Below are 17,993 nucleotides of genomic sequence, written 5' to 3'. Positions count from 1 at the left end.
TAATCCTGTACAATCTGTTGTCTCCTTTTTACTTTTGATGTTTCTCTTCCTTATACGTAGTTGCTTTCTAAAACTGTGACTTATTTATTAAACGGAGAGACTGCTACTATCCAAAATAAGCATATCTTTCTCGGACCGTGCCGGTCTCTCTGCGAGTGTGAGCTCTTCTTGTGCGTGCACTCAACAGTAGTCTGTGACAGGTGTGTTACACCGCAAGGGACATGATCTAATTTCGGTCCACTGCCGCAGAGTAGACTTTCCATGTGGAGTAGGGCGAGCTGCAAAATCTATCTTATTAGGTGCTGAGTCGCTGGCATTGGCGATGATGTCTCTTCACATGGTACAGATTTAAGGTAGGACAAAGTTGCATTGGATCGCAAGTTTTAAACCTTGCTGGCATACAGACACACGCTATAGATTGCTTTCTTTTCCCATTCACACCTTTTTACCATTCCCCCGCCCCGCCCTTTTTCCTGGCATACACGCATACAAAACAGATGACTATCAACGATAACAACCAAGTCGAAGTCAACGATATTCTATCACTGCTGCCAGGTAAAACGGTCGTTCGCACCTGCAGCAACTTCTTCAGTTTGCCCCGTTTCTCGGCATAGATGCTTATCAGCCAGCATAGGCGATAAAGAGGTCAAGGAGGCAGATATGATAATGTTACTCGAAGCACTTGCAAAGCATGACGGTGTATCCGAAGAAAAGCAGCGGGAATACCAAGAGTTGCTCGATTCAGCGAAACGGCCGGACGGCAAGTATGACACGGAGCTTGTGCAACAAATCACATCCACATTCTTGCAAGATACCGACCATATGAACGAACTGGCAGACACCATCGGTGATTTTGAGATTCGACTTTAGTAGCTACCAAAGTTTATTACATTTTCTGTCCTTGTTCACCATCGCACCCAAGCCTGGTTGAACATATCTGCCAAATTACTCAACTCCGTAGTACAATCGGAAGCTGCAAGTTTAGAAAGTGCCAATGGCATCTGAATGTGTGTGGCGTGTGGATCATTAATATATATGTATACTTATAATTACAGTCGCATGTGACACGTTAATTTTTCCTTACCTCCTTTTCCAACATCTGGGCTCGGTTCTTTGGACTAGGGTGTGTGCTTAAAAACTGCGGTATCCGGTCTTTACCGCTCCTTTCCATGCGTTCCCACACAGCCACAGCCTCCCGCGGGTCAAAGCATGCTTGAGCCATAAGCTGTAGGCCAATAGCATCTGCTTCTGCCTCGCATTTTCGCGAAAACGGTTTCTCTGCAATGAGATCGCGTGCGAGCGGGCTAAAGACAAAATGCGGGTCTACACCGAATAGCGAAAGAGTAAATTGTATCGCAAATAGTATCTTTGTAAATGAAAGTTTCTCGGCGCTGTGCCGCGCTACTTGATGTGCGATTTCGTGCCCGAGTACAGCTGCCATTCCGTCTACAAGAAAACAGCGGTTAGTTTCTATTGAAATCCTATCTATGCACAACAAGTACCAACCCTCATTCAGCACAAATGGCAGGATGCCTGTGAATACAAACACTTTTCCGCCAGGAAGCACGAATGCACTGCAACCTTGTCAATCCAACATGGTTCCACCGCCATCAAAGATAAACTTACTTTGGCTCCGGATGTTCAATGACGTAAAACTCCCATTGTAAATCATCCATTCCTGATACTTTAACTATCCGTTTTGCCACACGCTTCACGAACATGGTATCGGGATGCATAGGTGGCAGTATGCGGCGCCGAAATTGTGACATGATCTGATGGTATGCTTGTTTTGCCATTGCTTTTGTACGTTATCCTCGTTGAGTTAAGATACTGATATACCACGTAATCACTTAATCAATGTATACCTTCTTCCTGGCCCTTTGTCACATCCATAAAGCGTCGTCTTCCACTTATCGGCACAGTTTCCAAGTGTGCAACGTAATATCCACCAAACATGACAGTCCCCGTAGCAAGAAACACCCACAGTCTCTTTGACATGTAGAATGGTTCCTTGTGTCCTTGGAATCGCTGGTAGCCATCGTTGGACACGAATCGTTCTTTCGGGAATCCCGGCGGATATGAAGCGAACTGGCGACGACATGTTGTTGCTGCAGAAAAGCTCGGCACTGATCGCCTTGTCCACGTCAAGTTCGACAGACGAACAGTTGCACAAGGTCGAAATCGCAGCAGCATTTGGGAGTAGGAAAGTTCTGCTGCGTGAGTGAGCTCTTTTCGCTGCGGTTAAAAGATAGGTCCGGTCTCCGTCCCTCCGTCATGCTGTCTTGCTGTCAATATCCATCCTCCCGCCGCACGGCCACAAACAGTACGTTGATCAATACTCGGTCGAGATTAACTTCAGCATTGGACTTGCATTTTGGAAACGCACACGTAAAAATGTAAACTTCAAGCGATGAAGTTATTAGAATTGACGCTACATATTAACATTCCTAAGTCCATTATCCATTCACGTATGCTACCTGCAAACAGCACCGGTAAGTTCTACAACGAGTTGTATATAGATGGATATATGCAGAAAAGCGCATGTGTGAAAATATCAGTGGACCAAGTAGTAGCAAAGAGATATGATTTCGAGCCACCATCGGCAAAAATGTTCCGGCGATCATGCACACTCTGCTATTTTCCCGCCTCCCTTCTTGATCACACCCTTTCCCTTTTCTTTCCCCTTTTTGGTGCCTTCCTCTTCTCTCTCTCTCTTTCTTGCTGTCCCTACTCTCGTTATTTTTTATATTTGCTATTTCCACATGGATTTGGACGCATTTCGGCCTAGGATTCGAGGTACACAGTAACAAGCATCCTAAGCAATGAGCCTGACCTAAGAACACGAGGACAGAGATTCTTCGAAATGCGGATCTTGACTCGATAACACCAAAGCAGATACGCGATACACTGCAACTGGAAACAAAAGTTGATCTGCTTGGCTACAAAAAGGCACTGAAACCTATCATTGAAGAATGCTACGACGAGGTTGCTAAGGAGAAAGCGTTGGCCGATGCTATTAGCGACGACTCAGAAAGCGATCCGGAAGGAGAGACTCGAAAGCCGGCGGCGTCACCTGTCGTCGATCAATCTCCAGCAAAAAAGAGCAAAAAGGAGGAGCAGCCAAAGAAACGAACAAGGCAACCAAAGAATGACAAGCCAAAGAAGAAACGAGTCATTGATCCAGAAAAGCGTGAGAGCAATAATTTTACGCGTACTTGGATTCTTGACGATATGCTCGCAGAGGTTACGGGACAAAAAGCTGTAAGCAAGGAGGCTAATTCGAATAGTGAGATGGGGTAGACTGATCACTAGGCTGTGTGACAGCTTCCACGACCGCAAATCGTAAAGCATTTGTGGGAGTACATCAAGGGAAATAATTTGCAAGATCCGCAGAATAAGACAATGATCAAGTGCGACGAGAAATTGACCAAGCTCTTCGAGGGAGAGACGTACATTAGCAGTTTCAAGATGCAAAAATATATTGGCAAACACATAGTAGGTCCTGCTGTGCCAGACCAGAAGACTGAGGACGCAGAAGCCAAGGAGTAGTCGCTTGTGTTTTTTGATATTATAGCTCTTGCCATTTCCAGCCATAAATGCACTTCAGCATGCAACAAAATAAAGGTCTTGGGCAGTATTCCCACGTTTTGATAGATATTTGATGTATGATCACGATCGAATCTTTAGCAGAATTCGAAGTGTGGAATATTTATTAAGAAAGCGAGATATAGAGAAGAAGGATATAAGGTATTTAGTACCTGTAAATAGTGGCATCGTGAGTTGCATGATTTTATCCCTCATCAAAATTACATGGACTTACTCAGCTTCTTCCTCGATCTCAGAGTCACCAAGAGAGTCAGAGCCAACTTCTTCATAGTCCTTCTCAAGAGCGGCCAAATCTACAAACAGGGCATCAGTTTAGATCAATTTGTGCAACAACACGGGAAAAGATGGATATAATACGGACCTTCTCTTGCCTCACTAAATTCGCCTTCTTCCATACCTTCGCCAACATACCAGTGGACGAAGGCACGCTTGGCGTACATCAAGTCGAACTTGTGGTCGAGACGGGCCCAAGCTTCAGCGATAGCAGTGGTGTTGCTGAGCATGCAGACAGCGCGCTGGACTTCAGCAAGATCACCGCCGGGGACGACGGTAGGCTTCTGGTGGTTGATACCGACCTTGAAACCGGTAGGGCACCAGTCGACGAACTGGATGGTACGCTTGGTCTTGATAGAGGCAATGGCAGCGTTGGTGTCCTTGGGAACAACGTCGCCGCGGTAGAGCAAGCAGCAGGCCATGTAGCGACCGTGGCGGGGGTCGCACTTTACCATCTGGTTGTTGGGTTCAAAGCAGGCATACGTGATCTCAGGCACGGAGAACTGCTCATGATACGCCTTGGCGGCGGAGATGATAGGGGCGTAGGTGACGAGAGGGAAGTGGATACGAGGGTAAGGGACCAAGTTGGTCTGGAATTCGTTCAAGTCGACGTTCAAGGAACCATCGAAGCGGAGCGAAGCAGTGATGGACGAGACGACCTGAGCAATCAAGCGGTTCAAGTTGGCATAAGTAGGGCGCTCAATGTCCAAGTTGCGACGGCAGATATCGTAAATAGCCTCATTGTCAACCATGAAGGCACAGTCGGAGTGCTCCAAGGTGGTGTGGGTCGTCAGGATAGAGTTGTAGGGCTCGACGACGGCGGTGGAAACTTGAGGAGCAGGGTACACAGAGAACTCAAGCTTGGACTTCTTGCCATAGTCGACAGAGAGACGCTCCATCAACAAGGCACCGAAACCGGAACCGGTACCACCACCAAACGAGTGGAAGACCAAAAAGCCCTGGAGACCACTGCAGTTATCGGCCAACTTGCGAACGCGGTCCAAGACAGAGTCAACAAGCTCTTTGCCCACAGTGTAGTGGCCACGAGCATAGTTGTTAGCAGCATCTTCCTTGCCGGTGATCAATTGTTCTAACCATATCGTCCATCGTCAGCATTTTGGTTGCTCCTGCTTGACCCCATCCTGCCTTACCGGGATGGAAGAGCTGGCGGTAAGTGCCAGTACGGACTTCATCGACGACGGTAGGTTCCAAATCGACAAAGACAGTGCGAGGGACGTGCTTTCCAGCACTGGTCTCGCTGAAGAAGGTAGCAAACGAGTGGTCGGTCTTTTCGTTCTCGTCAGGGATACGACCGTCGGGGTTGATGCCGTGCTCCAAGCAATACTGTGAAAATGCATCAAGGCGTCAGCAAAAAGGAGATGGTTCAGGGGGGGAAAGAGGCTTCCAGGAGGGAGCTCTTACCAGTTCCCAGCAGGCATTACCGATTTGAATACCAGCCTAAGTATTGGAACGTGTTCGAGTGCGCAAATAAGTATATGGCGGAGGTGACAGCGCAAGAAAAACTTTCTCGGTCTTACCTGGCCGACGTGGACACTGATAATCTCGCGCATATTTGGGATTATACTTGATGGTGTTTGAGACTGTCGATAGTTCCCAAGATTAGGGTAGGACACCGACGTATAAAGATGCTGGAAAGAAGTTTAGGGAAAAGGAAATGTTGGACGAACGCGTTTTTAAGTGCATGTGCGGATTGCAACCGCGCACCAATCAAGGCGATCCTAAATGCACTTCACGTGCCCTGTTGCCTGATTACTCGCTGCTAGTTTTATTGCAGTCAAATTAATGGCCAACATTCAGCTTTGACGTATCTCGCAAAGCTTTTAACAGTAGATACACAGTATATCGGATGGCATAGCTATTAGCAAATGATTAGCAGATATAAAATTATCGGAGCTTGCATAGTAAGCCAGTAATCAATGCTTAAAGCGTGGAGAGTACCTTGAGAGAAGAAACGGTTCTATGATTTATTTGATCGCATATTGCAACTACATCCAAGTTGCAATATGATACTTCTTGAAAATTCGAAACTGACTGACGCCTGTCACGTACATAATGGAGCATGATGTCTAGTATTTGTTCTCTTCCATTTTTCGTTATGTTAAGCATCTTACGTTGACTGGTATCGAAAGGACATCGTCTGTAGTTTCCGTTGCATCCATTTTCCATATCCTCACACACGATTTTCCTTATGGTCACGAATGTCTTATGATGCAAAGGTACCGGAGATACGCTGATCGTACAGTTTCTCCTGCAAAGAGCTATCGTTTGTGGAATCAAACGCTGTGTACTGCCGTTGCAGTAAAACGAATTAAGTACACGTTCAAAAATTCAAGAAAAAAAAATAAAATGCTGGATGACATTTATATGAGTATGCAAATACTTTTCATGTATATGCGTTTATCGTTTCTTATTCTTTTGTCTCTTGTTATGCTCTCTAAGTGCTTTCTGCTTCTCGACCAAGCTTCGTTTGCCTTTTGAGACGACAGAGTGCTTGTGTGCAATCATCATAAAATTCTTGTTGCGTGCCTTCTCCTTGTTGGTTGTGCTTGCGCGCTCCTTCTTGCCCTTCTTGGAGCCGAACTTCTCTCTTCCTTCGCGACCTTCCTGGATAGATGCCATACGTTCTTCATAGTCCATCTTGGCCTTCTTGCGTGGACCCAAAATTGTGCTCTCATTCACTTGGCCATCCACACTGTTGAATAATTCAACGTTAGCTCGCTGGTCAAATCGCATGGGCAATTAATAGAAACTTTACCTTTCCTCTGCAGGTCGCTTCTTGACACCAGCAAGCAATGCAGTCTCTTCTTTTTCACGCAATTCATTCAACTTGGCGAAATCAGCAGGCGTCAAAATACGCGTGGATGCCACCTTAAGCATGGCTTCTCTCTTCTTCTCTTCCTCTAACCGCTTGGCTTCGGCCTGTTCTCTGAGCTTTTGCTTCTGTTCCTCAGTAATCTGTTCGCTCTCCAGTATTTTCTTGAGCTGTCGTTTGCCGATACGTCTCTTCTTTTTCTGGTTTGGATCAGATTGCTGTTCTTCAGATTTCTCATCCTTCTCGTCCTTGTTTTCTTCTTTCATCTTCTTATCACCACCCTCATCATCTTCTTCTTCATCGCTCAAAACAATGTTGAGATACTGGTTGTCTTCGTCGTCTGATACATCAATCCATCCTTCGCTGTCGCTGTCGCTGCTATCTTCGTCAACTTCCCAGCCTTCCCATCCGTCCTCTTCGTCTTCGCCCTTCTCCGCTGATGCTTCTTCAAGTAATTCAACGCCGTGCAATCCATCCGCTCCACTTGTATCCACAGCACCGAATTCCATCGTCTTGATAGAACCATCCTTCAAACGCATCGTTGCAGCGCGACCACGATCTTTGCGGTGAAGCATCTCTGGATTGACTTCTCGGTACAAACCGATGAGCGACCTAGCGCCCATCGATATACCTTTGTCTCTGTGTGATTTGTATTGCGCCAAATCTTGCAAAAGCGTTTCGTTCATAGCCAGAGGTTGGCGGACACAAATCTCACGAATGCCGTTCAATCTAACAAAACGTAACCTTAGTTATTACTTTGTCTTGAAATATCATCGCTGTAGACATACCCGACAGCCATGACTTCATTAGCGACTCTGTCAGTAATAAAGTTATTGGCAATGGCTTTCAAGACAGGCTCGAGGGAGTCCGGCGGTACAAGAGGATGGCTCGCCTGCGCTGCTGCCACCAAAACCATGGTAACATCTCGCTGAGAAGGTTGTAAATACTTGATGAGGAACGGGTAGAACCCAAGCAGAGAAAGTTGGTGGATGCCCACAACTCTTGAAATCAGGTTCATGAGTAATACTCGGACCTCCCAGCGGTCCTCTTTTGATGACAACTTGGAATACAACTTTTCAGCGAATCCTATAAGCCAAAGTATATATCAGTCAATATGCCTCCATATATGCACATTTCTTAAATTTTTTCCGTACCTTGAGGATCGTTCAAAAGATGCAATGCAGAGAAATTGAAGGATTCTGCTTTTGATTTACTCTTTTGTTTCTTGTGGACTTTCTTCTTTGCCATTTCGAGTTTTCGAGACTTTGCTCTCGTCTTTTTACTATGTATCTGGGCCGCTTGCATCTTTCGAATATCTGGGAGCTGCGTGGACAATTAGCAATCTGAAATTGTATCCCCCTTTGCTTTTTATGCATACCTCTTCTTCATCATCTGATTCTTCTTTTTCTTCATTTGTATTCAAAAAGAACCGGATGGCAGTGACGGCAATCTTGGTGACAGGTGAGAAGCATGCTTCAGCAATTACATTTACAGTCTTGGCATCATCCCTATCAAAACAAAAATTGGATTAGTGAGATACTGACATCAGTATATAATATGATCCACTTAGCACCACCGTACCAGATCTGTTTGTTGTATAACTCGATGCAAACATCCACACTCTTCTTTGCAGCAATGGCATTCTCGTCGCTGTTGCCGGTTTTTACAGATTCCAAAATCGTAAACATGTATGACTGAAGACTTTTGTTGAGCTTATTGTTCTTTGCCTTGGCATTGGCGTTCTTTATATCTGTAACGATGTGGCTGTACAAGAGTTCTCGAAGAGGTTTGTCTCTGCACTTGAACAATGTAAAGAACAATGGCAAAAGTCTAGCAGAGAGGGAGATGAGCTTTCCTTCCCTCCAAAATGTCTATAGATCCAAACATACCGGGTATTATCGAGAATCTTTTTGTTGCGCAATAAAATAAGTGCTGTTACAAAAGTTCTGCGGACCTCCGGGTGAAGTGCAATGCAGTGCTGCTGAAGTAGATCAACAAGTTGCTGTGGGAATTCCTCGGTCTGTTTTGGATAGCATTGAGTGACTTGACTAATGAACGTGACCAATTCGCAAAGCTCTTTTGCTTCTTCGTCCGGTTTGAGACAAAAAATAGACAATGTAGACTGGTAATGCCGGTATTGTTGCAAAAATTCTGATTCGTATGATTGGGGATCACGTTTGATAAGATTCTGAAGTTGTGGCAAATGGGTCGGTAGCAAGGCAGCTCTGTTGCGTCTACCCATTGTTATGCAAAAGGAAGAGAGGTACTGAACTTTTTTTCCTTTGCTCGAATTGCCCCTTTTGGCTATTTATGTGGCTTGACAGGTCCCCGTTTTCATGCACGCATGTTCTCAGGGCGGAACAAGTTTTCTTCGTTCTCTCTCACAGAAAATGGTAATGAAGAGACGGTAGCGTTATGTATCTGCCCAACGAGCCTTGAACTCACCACTCTGCATTCATAGGGTAAAGCTAGAAAAACCAGATTTGCCAAGGTCAAGCGCATGATCAATCCCAAAGATGCAAGATTGTAAGCAATTCCAGCAATGTCGGCGAGTCTGGCAAAGATCTAACAAGTTTATAGGAAAGAAAACAAAGAGAAATTAAAAAAGAAGGAAGAAGAAAAGGAAAAGGCTGCCGTCCGTCAAATGTAAGTCTCGAGTTGGATAACATCGGTAGTAGGATTGATGCTCAATAAATGCTACAGTCCACAAGTGGCTTCTTCCATGTTCTTTCAATACAACTCTGCACTTGGACCTCCTTACCATGTACTTGTCGATACCAACTTTATCAACTTCTCCATCCAGAATAAGCTTGAACTCGTCAAATCCATGATGGACTGTCTGTATGCAAAATGTATGTATTGCTTGGCAGAGAGAAACCGAGTTTGATCCGTTACTGATACTGTGTGCTTTTTGTAGCTATCCCTTGCATTACAGACTGTGTTCTGGCAGAATTAGAAAAATTGGGTCCAAAATATCGTATAGCATTGCAGTAAGTAGCAGTCGAAAAAAGCAGTTGTTATTTGGGATTGGGTGATGTCTCACATTGCACGATAGGATTGCGCGAGACCCGCGATTCGAACGTTTGCCATGCTCACACAAAGGCACTTACGCGGATGACTGTTTAGTTCAGCGAGTCATGCAGCATAAGTGCTACATTGTAGCAACTTGCGATAAAGACCTGAAACGCCGAATTCGTAAAATTCCCGGTATCCCCATTATGTATATCTCTGGTCGCAGATATGCCATCGAGCGACTACCTGAGCTCGGTACAAACACATTCTAGACAAAAATCGTTTGCCCTCTTTTTTTTTCATTTTTTCTCTTTCTTCCATTGCAATTGTACATAAATATATTTGGAAATTTCATCATCATTACAAAGCCGCGTTTTTGCTGTGAATATTTCTATCGACGAAGGCAATGCAGGGCAGATTAAGCAGTAAGGTCTTCGATATCCTTATTGCTATAGATATCCACTTTGGTCTTGGTGGGATCGGTCACAGGCTCTGCATTTTCAGCGACTTTCTGCATGGCCTTGGCAACCCTGGAAACAGAGACAGCCATGTGAAGATTGAACATGCGGTTGGCGGGGACCATTAAGTAATCGACAAAGATCTTTTCAAGCAGGCGAGGCCGTTCCCGAGGCTCCTCAACCTCTAGAGCACCGGGGCGCATAATCGAGACGCGCTGGAAACCGGCGGACGCTAGCTGTTCTTCAGTTTCTCCTTTAGTCTTTGGGTATAAGAAAGGAGAGTTCTTATTGGCGTTCTAATATGATAATTCGTTGTCAGTGAAAGCGCATAAAAAAAGCAGATTTGTAGTAGATACTTGCGGTTGCAGAAACATACAAGAAATGAACGGGGCTGAGACCTGTGGTAGCTGGATTTTCCTGTGCGATGATTTTGGCAGAGTTCACAACGTAGCTCTGGTCAATGCGCTTGAATGCTTCCGCGCTTCCTGCATCCGCGCGAGTTGTGCCCAGGCAGCAGTAAACATCGCTGCAGAGCAAAAATTGTTCAGTGTAAAATCGAAATCGACAGCCGTAACAGCAGGTTTGCTTACTTTACGCCACGAAATACGTCGCGGTGAGCTTCAAGATTTTCGAAATCGACTACTTTCTGTTCCTGTAACATGAAAATATATAAACAGTCATGCAAACGCAGCTGGAACTCATCGTCGTGTATCATTCTGTACCAGTTTATCCTGAGGGACGCCGTCTTGCACTTTTGCCTGACGTCTTCCAACAGCTACAATTTTTGCATAAGAGCTGCTTATTAACAGGTCTCTCAGCAACGCTTTTCCTGTGGCGCCTATGCATACGTGTCAGCAAGTGATTGCATGCTCAACCTGATTTCGTCATTACCAGTTGCGCCCATGACGAGTGCTGTCTTGTTCATTGACTCGGAAGTGCTCATATGCAAGGATAGGAAGAAACGGCAGGCAATGAAAATTCGTTATTCCCCCATATCAAAAAAGGCAAGACACGTCATTTTGTCCTAGCAGGTCTGCAGATTCAATCTAAGCTTTATTACATTCGATAGGAAAAGGGTGGTTGATAACGTCTGTAGAAGAATTGATTTTTCTTATACAGCTTTTATCGCGTGGATGAACAAGATAGGACAGCTATTGGCATAGATCGACAGCGATGCTGCTTCTTAACAATAAAAGACAAGCGAAATAGTCGAGTTTACACTTGGGAGGAATGCTGTACAGCGTGAATGTGCTCTTATTTTAAGTGAACAGACTCTCTTTTGGACGTTCACGTAGTTAGTACATGCGTAAAATGTACAAGCTGCCTGTCAGTGATGTAGCTTATAGATTGCCACTGCATGATGAGACTATAATAAGAAAATCGACCTCGTTTTCCAAACAGGCGAAGTTTTAGCCGTAACATTATTGATTCCGTATCGTAAATAGTATTGATAGAATTGGAAAATATTTCGTATCGAACTGCATCGAACTGCGTCCGTAGCATCGAATTTTTCAAGACTCCCTATCGGAATGCGCATGCTAAACAGCACACCAATAACAAACTTGGAGAAGAACAGCTAGAATTTTCTGTAAAGAAGGTTGCAGAAGAGTGAATAGTGCTCGAGTTCGGGCTATGTTGAAAGAGGACTTTGTGCATTAGAACGCTCCGAATTGATGTTTGCTAAGGTTGGAATTGCTGGTTTCCTCAAATGCGTCTCGCTGTGCTTGAGGGAGCCACTTTGAATGTTGTCAGATTTCCATATCGGTCACGGCTTCATCTCGAATTGACCACACCGGTGGGAATGCTAGAGACATCATACATCTTTATCTGTGTCTCCATGTATTTTCGATGACTGGAGTGCAGCAATTATGCACTATTGTCTGTATTCGTGCGACATTCGAACTTGAGCTATGACAGCGATAATGATTTAGGCAACCTTGATGCGGTTGAATATAATTATTTTTGCCAACTGACGATGGTCGCGCTGCAGAGCCGCGACCTTGGCAATATGCAGTCACTTTTAGAAATCTTTTCATCAAGACTTGGTGTACGCGTGATGACCCCGCCAGATTTGCAAAGGAGCAATGGATGACGATGATAGACATAAGGAGATGGCCGACGCCAGTTTTGAATAGTTTGACAACAAAGTGGGGCCGTATATTCCAGAGATGAGTTGGAAGCTCACTTGATACAGGTGGGCAAGAGTGAAAGTGGATGTAATATCTGCAACAGCATTTATGGATAAATGATGAGTGACGGTAGCAAGAAACCCGGGTGCAGAAATCGTGTCAATAAAGCTGAAACAAGGAGAGGATCCTCATCCGTTGCAGCCCAAACGAAGGCATCACATGAAATGGTTTGGTGGCGTCTGTCCCATTGTGTAAATTTTTAAAGACGACGAGAGATGGCATTTTAGCGTAGTCTTTTCCTTCCTCCTTTTTATTCATTTTGCAAGCATCATGTCAGTTTCTCTCACACCCGCAACGCAAATCACGTTTAGCCGTAAGTTATATCTTGATGTGATGGGAGTGATCAAAGCAAAGATATTCATCGGACTCTCCCTCTCTCACTCAAGGAGATGGACAAGGCGCAGCGCGTACCACCGCCGAGGTCCTGTGTGTTAAGAATCCAGGCCGTGAACCGGTGGTATTCAAAGTCAAGACGACAGCTCCTCAGTATTACTGCGTGAAACCAAACGCAGGACGCGTTGAGCCCAACAGTGAAACGCAAATACAAGGTATGTATTAAGCATCAGCAAGCATTTTATATAGAGAAATGTTGTCCCCTGACATGTACGGCGTTGCCAGTATTCTTGCAACCAACAAAGAAGGATATCTTGGATGAGCGACTGCAGAGCAAAGACAAGTTTTTGATACAAACAGCTTACTTGAAACCAGAATATAAGAACATGAGTTACATTGACATGGCAAGTAGCACCAGCGGTCGTATGAGTAATGCATGCACACAGGAAGCTCACCGAGTATGTATGGAATTTACAGTGGCGCCGAATAGAACAAGAGGATAAGGAGAGCATTCATCGTCACAAGATCAAATGCGCACTCCTACCTATTGCAAGTGAACCAAAGGACCAACAACAACAGCAACAGCAGCAGCAGCAGCAAGAAGTACAACAAGAAATTAAAGAGACGAAGCCAGTTCTCGAAACACCGCCAGATTCACCTTCTGCCACATCGACTTCCTCTCTATCTACAGCCGATGACGAGCAGCAAGAAGAGACACTCGCTGAACAATGCCAGAGACTTACCCAGGAATTGCACGAAGCACAGCAAAAGATTCAAGAACTGACCCGAGGGCTTGCAGCAGCGGCGGCATCGCGAGAAGAAGGAGCGGAGACTCCAACAGCAGCAGCAGCAGCAGAAGCCATCGTGGCCCCGGCGCCCACGCATACCACTAGCGTGCATCAGGAAAATCATCCAGTCAGCGTGGCGTGGACCGCAGCTGCGGTTACGTTTTGGCTTGCTTACATGTACTTCTTTTAAAAATTCCCTGTCCCTGCCCACCCACCCTAACCACCTCCATATTTGTTTCAGTCTAAATGTCCCGGTCCCCCATCACCACCATTTATAAATATTGAATATTCTCTTTGTGTGCATACTGTAAAGAAGACGAAAAAGAAGAAAGCAGTCAGATTTTACACATGTAGCCAATGTTAAGAAGCTTAATAGTAGTAAGCTTCAGATGACTGATCCTAGATTGTGTGGCGAACCTTCTTTCGCCACCCTAGGAGTAAAAGCACCGGTAGCTCGCTGTTAATAATAATAATAATGATAAATGCACTGAGAGAGAACGTGGTAAGTGATGTCGGGAGATATGATGTCAAATTCGTGAAACAAGTAGACGATAAATACGGTAATATTTGAAGCGGGACATAATGCAAGTCTAAGGGATTTAAGGGGCTTTTGATCGGGGTGTGTATGCGTGTGTGTGTGTGTGGATGGAGAGAGAAGCAAAGAGCGCAGTCCGTCTGGTGAAACGCTAATGTACAGAAGAAAAATTTCACGGACTTGAGATTAGGATAACTGCTCGTAACTCGGTGGTTTACCAAGCATCCAGGTGGATCGTCGTGAATTGAGTTTGGAGAGCCATGAGGTGGATGAGGAGGGGCGCGGGGTGGGAGACTGCAGAGAGATACGATGATTGCTATTCATATTTGTTGATGAGAAAAATCGCTGGGGAGGTCGGTGATCGTGCGAGTTGTAGGAAGGCGGCGGCAGCGGATTTTGATATGCAGGTAAAGTAATGTAATCTTCGATAGAGTTCTTCAGGACCGAAATAGGGCAATCCATAACAATCTCCCTCGGCTCGGTTCCCGGGCGAAGGATGAAACGGATGGCGACCTGCAACCAATGACGTACTCTAATGTTGGGATTTGTGGTAGATGGATGGACCTCCAATGTTTGTTTGTCAGGTATTCCAAACAGACAGTGCTGCTCCGCGTGCGTATTGTTGAAGCAAAATGGGCGCAGTGGCAGCAACGTCACTTCGTGGTGTAGAATGCGTGTTACTCGTTGTGAGCGTGCCCGAAATTTCTGCCGTTCAATGAGCTTTACGGTCACATCTTGAACTGATGCGACTGGGCGAACAAAGTAAAAGGATAGATCTAGCGATGCGCCAGGTGTGATGTGAGCAGAATCAATCATGATGTGCAATTCGTTGGTGTCGTCTATCGCATGTGTTTGTGTGATGCAGCGTGGCACAGTGTCCTGCGGTAGCCGCACAAGTGTTACCGGATGCGTGGCCTTTAGTTGTGCGCCAAAGGGAGACCAGGTTGGTTTCAGATGGACTTGACACACGAGATGGTATCGAATGTGACCCAGTCCGCATTCGACAGATTCGGATAATGCGTTTGACAGGAGAATTTCAAACGGAAAAGCGTGCATACCCTTCTTTAGCAAAATTGGCGCATGACAAATAGGAATGACCGTATCGACTAGAACGTGCTTATCCCAAGGTTCTGCAGCTATCAAGTATGGCGAGTGTGAGCGAGAGTGATGAACGTTGATATAAATATACAATAATAATAATAATAGCTGTAAAGCAATAACAAAGAGAATGATCATGTGCGCGCACCTTCTGGCCAATGTGTTTTTGCAGTGCCAACGAACTGGACAGTGACGGTGTGAACAAGTACAGGATGTGAAACCTGCAAGCGAATGAGACCGCGCAGGATATTGATTGTGCTCTGATCCTTTGGGTGACCTCGCAAATGTACAACCGGCTCGATAAGTTCGATTGATAAAGATTTGCGAAACATCGCACAGAGGTGGCGAGTGTGAAAAGGAAGAAAAAATAAAAGTATTCTGTGGAGGCGAAGAAAAAATAAATGGGTAGATAGCGTTCTTTGCCGCCTCCTTACCTGCTAACCTTCTTTATGGGGAAGGGATCCTCCTGCATTTCGCGAGCGAGGCGTAAATTCACTCCTCTGCTGTGGAATGATGATTGTCTGATGAAACGGGAAGCGATGCGGCACAACGGCAAACTCTACGGAGAGTACGGAGGCCGAGTTGGGAAGTTACTGGTCAACATCTTGTGACAATGAGCAAAAGAGGCAAGATTCAGACTTTCATCGACCGCCAACAAAACTAACTGTCCTTTTTTTCCCTTGCTCTTCCTTTTTTCTTCCAGTATCTTTTTCTCTCGTTCTTGCCAGTCAACAGACTGCTGGGGGCAAACATGCCGTCTCTTGTGAGCCAGAGATATGATCTGGTCACCCCAGAATGCTCAAAACCATCCAGTCCAACGTTGTCGGCTGCTACTGTAACACACACAACGGCGACTTCCCGACACCAGCACCACCAGCACCATCCTGATCACAATGAAACTTCTGAGGTCGATCTGACAGAACTGACAAGGAGACTCCAGAAAGCCGCTGCATCTCGCCGATCGTCTACCTCAAGACCACGCTCACAGCTCTACCAGTCCTCAAAGCCACCTTCGCCTAGTGCTTCTTCCTCTACTTCCTCTACTACTTCGACTGCCTCCTTCTTTTTCTTTCCCAAAGCGGGCAATTCGTCATCCACACCAGCCCCCCAAAGACCACAGCAACCTACAGGTCAGCAACAACAACAACAGCAGCCGCCGCCGCAGCCGCCGCAGCAGCAGCAGCAGCAGCCAACAAGCCCACGTCCACCCCTTGTGCATCGGCCTGCGAGTGCAACTTGCGTCACTCCGTCTCAATTCATTTTCAAGAAGCCCGAATATAATCAGCATTATCATCAGACCCATTTCCATCATCAGCCACCAACATCATACTTTGATTCTGGCAATGCAAGTTCAAGAGGAGGCGATTTGTTCCTGGTCTGGTCTGATCTACGACGATTTTTCCTATCCGCTGAGCCATCTCCGCCTACCTCCGCGACGTCGTCCGTTATCGCTATCGAAGATGAGAAGCCTCCTTCCTCCACAAAATCCTACGATACCACGTTTGCGAACCAGTTTAGACAGGACATTGAAGGGAAATACGGAAAGTGGGGTAAGCAGCATAAACAAAAAGTCTAGATCCGTTTATTTGTTTACTCCATTGTTCTCACACAAAACGGGTCCAGGTCGATTTATTGGGAAAGGTGCCGGAGGATCCGTGCGGCTGATAAGACGTGCCACAGATGGGAAAACATTTGCAGTCAAGCGCTTCCGCAAGCAATTGCCTCACGAAACCGATAAGGACTACATAAAGAAAGTAACCAGCGAGTTTTGCATCGGGTCCACGCTACATCATCCAAACGTTATCGAGACTCTCGATATCATACAAGAAGGTCCGCTCTTCTATGAAATCATGGAGTATGCGCCGAACGATCTGTTCAGCATCGTCATGAGCGGTATGATGTCGAGAGAAGAGATTGCATGTTGCTGGCGTCAACTACTGTATGGTCTTGAATATCTCCATGGGATGGGAATTGCCCATCGCGATCTGAAACTCGACAATTTGGTGCTGGACCACACTGGCATCCTTAAAATCATCGATTTCGGATGCTCATGCGTCTTCAAGGACCCCTTTGAAGGCCGTATCACTCAGTCTAAAGGTAATCTATAAAAAGAATCACGAAAAATTTTCTGTAATAGCTCAACTGACCCTATGCCTTTTAAGGTGTCTATGGATCTGATCCGTACATTGCGCCTGAAATATACAGTCAACCGACGTATGACCCGAGAAAATCGGATATTTGGTCATGTGGTGTGATATTTATCTGCATGACGATCCGGCGATTCCCTTGGCGAATTCCAAGGCAGAGCGATCCTTCGTTTCGAGCGTTCGCAACGAACCAAAACCACCAGCAACTGCGATTGCTGAAACTGCTTCCCCGAGAATCGCGCATTGTCATGTCGGGTATTATGGAACTCGACCCGGCGCGTCGCTCAAGTTTGGAAACTATACTTGCAGATTCCTGGGTTAAGCAGATTGATGTATGCTCAGTGGCGGAGCCTGGCGCTCGACACGTCCATCATGTACTGATGCCTCCACCAGTCGAAGCATTGCAGAGAGGAAACCTTGTCCTCGTCACGCCCGAGCCACCGGGAGCAGTCGCAGAGAAAGAAAAGCGTAGACGGCCTACTAGTCTCCATGCTCCTCGTCCTGGATCGCCACAACTTCCACCAAAGGCAGCGTAAATGTCGTATCATCTCTGTTGCAAGTAATTCAATGTCGCCCCACCAGATATTCTTTATATCTCTCTCAAAGACACACATACCACAGTAATATACTCTCACATATGCGCACACACACACAATCACAAAAGCACGACGTACATGCATACGCTGTATGCTCATACTCACTCATTTTTTTCCCCAGTTTC

General features: G+C 45.8%; 10 protein-coding genes across 10 annotated transcripts; 5 read left to right on the top strand and 5 right to left on the bottom strand.

The window, feature by feature from the left end:
- Nucleotides 1–497: 497 nt before the first annotated feature.
- VTP01DRAFT_10604 (uncharacterized protein) lies at nucleotides 498–870 on the top strand (the record flags this gene model as incomplete). Its single annotated transcript, XM_069378985.1, has 2 exons — nucleotides 498–555; nucleotides 635–870. The coding sequence occupies 2 exons, from the start codon at nucleotides 498–500 to the stop codon at nucleotides 868–870; spliced, it is 294 nt and encodes a 97-aa protein (XP_069239004.1).
- Nucleotides 871–905: 35 nt separating this feature from the next.
- On the bottom strand, nucleotides 906–2,193 carry VTP01DRAFT_10603 (uncharacterized protein; the record flags this gene model as incomplete). The annotated part of the gene is made up of 5 exons (XM_069378984.1): nucleotides 906–1,001; nucleotides 1,085–1,446; nucleotides 1,507–1,574; nucleotides 1,627–1,798; nucleotides 1,866–2,193. 5 exons carry the CDS (start codon nucleotides 2,191–2,193, stop codon nucleotides 906–908), a joined length of 1,026 nt encoding a protein of 341 aa, XP_069239003.1.
- A 569-nt stretch (nucleotides 2,194–2,762) lies between these two features.
- On the top strand, nucleotides 2,763–3,549 carry VTP01DRAFT_10602 (uncharacterized protein; the record flags this gene model as incomplete). The annotated part of the gene is made up of 3 exons (XM_069378983.1): nucleotides 2,763–2,796; nucleotides 2,852–3,261; nucleotides 3,325–3,549. 3 exons carry the CDS (start codon nucleotides 2,763–2,765, stop codon nucleotides 3,547–3,549), a joined length of 669 nt encoding a protein of 222 aa, XP_069239002.1.
- A 202-nt stretch (nucleotides 3,550–3,751) lies between these two features.
- Nucleotides 3,752–5,450, bottom strand: VTP01DRAFT_10601 (uncharacterized protein; the record flags this gene model as incomplete). Its single annotated transcript, XM_069378982.1, has 6 exons — nucleotides 3,752–3,758; nucleotides 3,821–3,899; nucleotides 3,968–4,969; nucleotides 5,031–5,223; nucleotides 5,302–5,337; nucleotides 5,418–5,450. 6 exons carry the CDS (start codon nucleotides 5,448–5,450, stop codon nucleotides 3,752–3,754), a joined length of 1,350 nt encoding a protein of 449 aa, XP_069239001.1.
- Nucleotides 5,451–6,297: 847 nt separating this feature from the next.
- On the bottom strand, nucleotides 6,298–8,954 carry VTP01DRAFT_10600 (uncharacterized protein; the record flags this gene model as incomplete). The annotated part of the gene is made up of 7 exons (XM_069378981.1): nucleotides 6,298–6,592; nucleotides 6,656–7,441; nucleotides 7,501–7,798; nucleotides 7,867–8,035; nucleotides 8,091–8,220; nucleotides 8,294–8,542; nucleotides 8,602–8,954. 7 exons carry the CDS (start codon nucleotides 8,952–8,954, stop codon nucleotides 6,298–6,300), a joined length of 2,280 nt encoding a protein of 759 aa, XP_069239000.1.
- A 148-nt stretch (nucleotides 8,955–9,102) lies between these two features.
- On the top strand, nucleotides 9,103–9,996 carry VTP01DRAFT_10599 (uncharacterized protein; the record flags this gene model as incomplete). The annotated part of the gene is made up of 6 exons (XM_069378978.1): nucleotides 9,103–9,105; nucleotides 9,174–9,238; nucleotides 9,293–9,358; nucleotides 9,416–9,564; nucleotides 9,630–9,702; nucleotides 9,768–9,996. 6 exons carry the CDS (start codon nucleotides 9,103–9,105, stop codon nucleotides 9,994–9,996), a joined length of 585 nt encoding a protein of 194 aa, XP_069238999.1.
- Nucleotides 9,997–10,142: 146 nt separating this feature from the next.
- VTP01DRAFT_10598 (uncharacterized protein) lies at nucleotides 10,143–11,125 on the bottom strand (the record flags this gene model as incomplete). Its single annotated transcript, XM_069378977.1, has 5 exons — nucleotides 10,143–10,478; nucleotides 10,543–10,708; nucleotides 10,773–10,834; nucleotides 10,905–11,020; nucleotides 11,074–11,125. The coding sequence occupies 5 exons, from the start codon at nucleotides 11,123–11,125 to the stop codon at nucleotides 10,143–10,145; spliced, it is 732 nt and encodes a 243-aa protein (XP_069238998.1).
- Nucleotides 11,126–12,641: 1,516 nt separating this feature from the next.
- On the top strand, nucleotides 12,642–13,682 carry VTP01DRAFT_10597 (uncharacterized protein; the record flags this gene model as incomplete). Its single annotated transcript, XM_069378976.1, has 4 exons — nucleotides 12,642–12,684; nucleotides 12,758–12,919; nucleotides 12,990–13,108; nucleotides 13,182–13,682. The coding sequence occupies 4 exons, from the start codon at nucleotides 12,642–12,644 to the stop codon at nucleotides 13,680–13,682; spliced, it is 825 nt and encodes a 274-aa protein (XP_069238997.1).
- Nucleotides 13,683–14,213: 531 nt separating this feature from the next.
- Nucleotides 14,214–15,457, bottom strand: VTP01DRAFT_10596 (uncharacterized protein; the record flags this gene model as incomplete). Its single annotated transcript, XM_069378975.1, has 2 exons — nucleotides 14,214–15,163; nucleotides 15,274–15,457. The coding sequence occupies 2 exons, from the start codon at nucleotides 15,455–15,457 to the stop codon at nucleotides 14,214–14,216; spliced, it is 1,134 nt and encodes a 377-aa protein (XP_069238996.1).
- Nucleotides 15,458–15,876: 419 nt separating this feature from the next.
- VTP01DRAFT_10595 (uncharacterized protein) lies at nucleotides 15,877–17,808 on the top strand (the record flags this gene model as incomplete). The annotated part of the gene is made up of 3 exons (XM_069378974.1): nucleotides 15,877–16,675; nucleotides 16,749–17,222; nucleotides 17,288–17,808. 3 exons carry the CDS (start codon nucleotides 15,877–15,879, stop codon nucleotides 17,806–17,808), a joined length of 1,794 nt encoding a protein of 597 aa, XP_069238995.1.
- Between the last annotated feature and the right edge of the window lie 185 nt (nucleotides 17,809–17,993).

The sequence above is a fragment of the Rhizomucor pusillus genome (genome assembly GCF_041956525.1).
Source record: "Rhizomucor pusillus strain CBS 183.67 unplaced genomic scaffold VTP01scaffold_9, whole genome shotgun sequence".
Classification (NCBI taxonomy): Eukaryota; Fungi; Mucoromycota; class Mucoromycetes; order Mucorales; family Lichtheimiaceae; genus Rhizomucor; species Rhizomucor pusillus.
The sequence above is the reverse complement of the archived record's forward strand: the minus strand, read 5'-3'. Positions and strand labels throughout refer to the sequence as shown.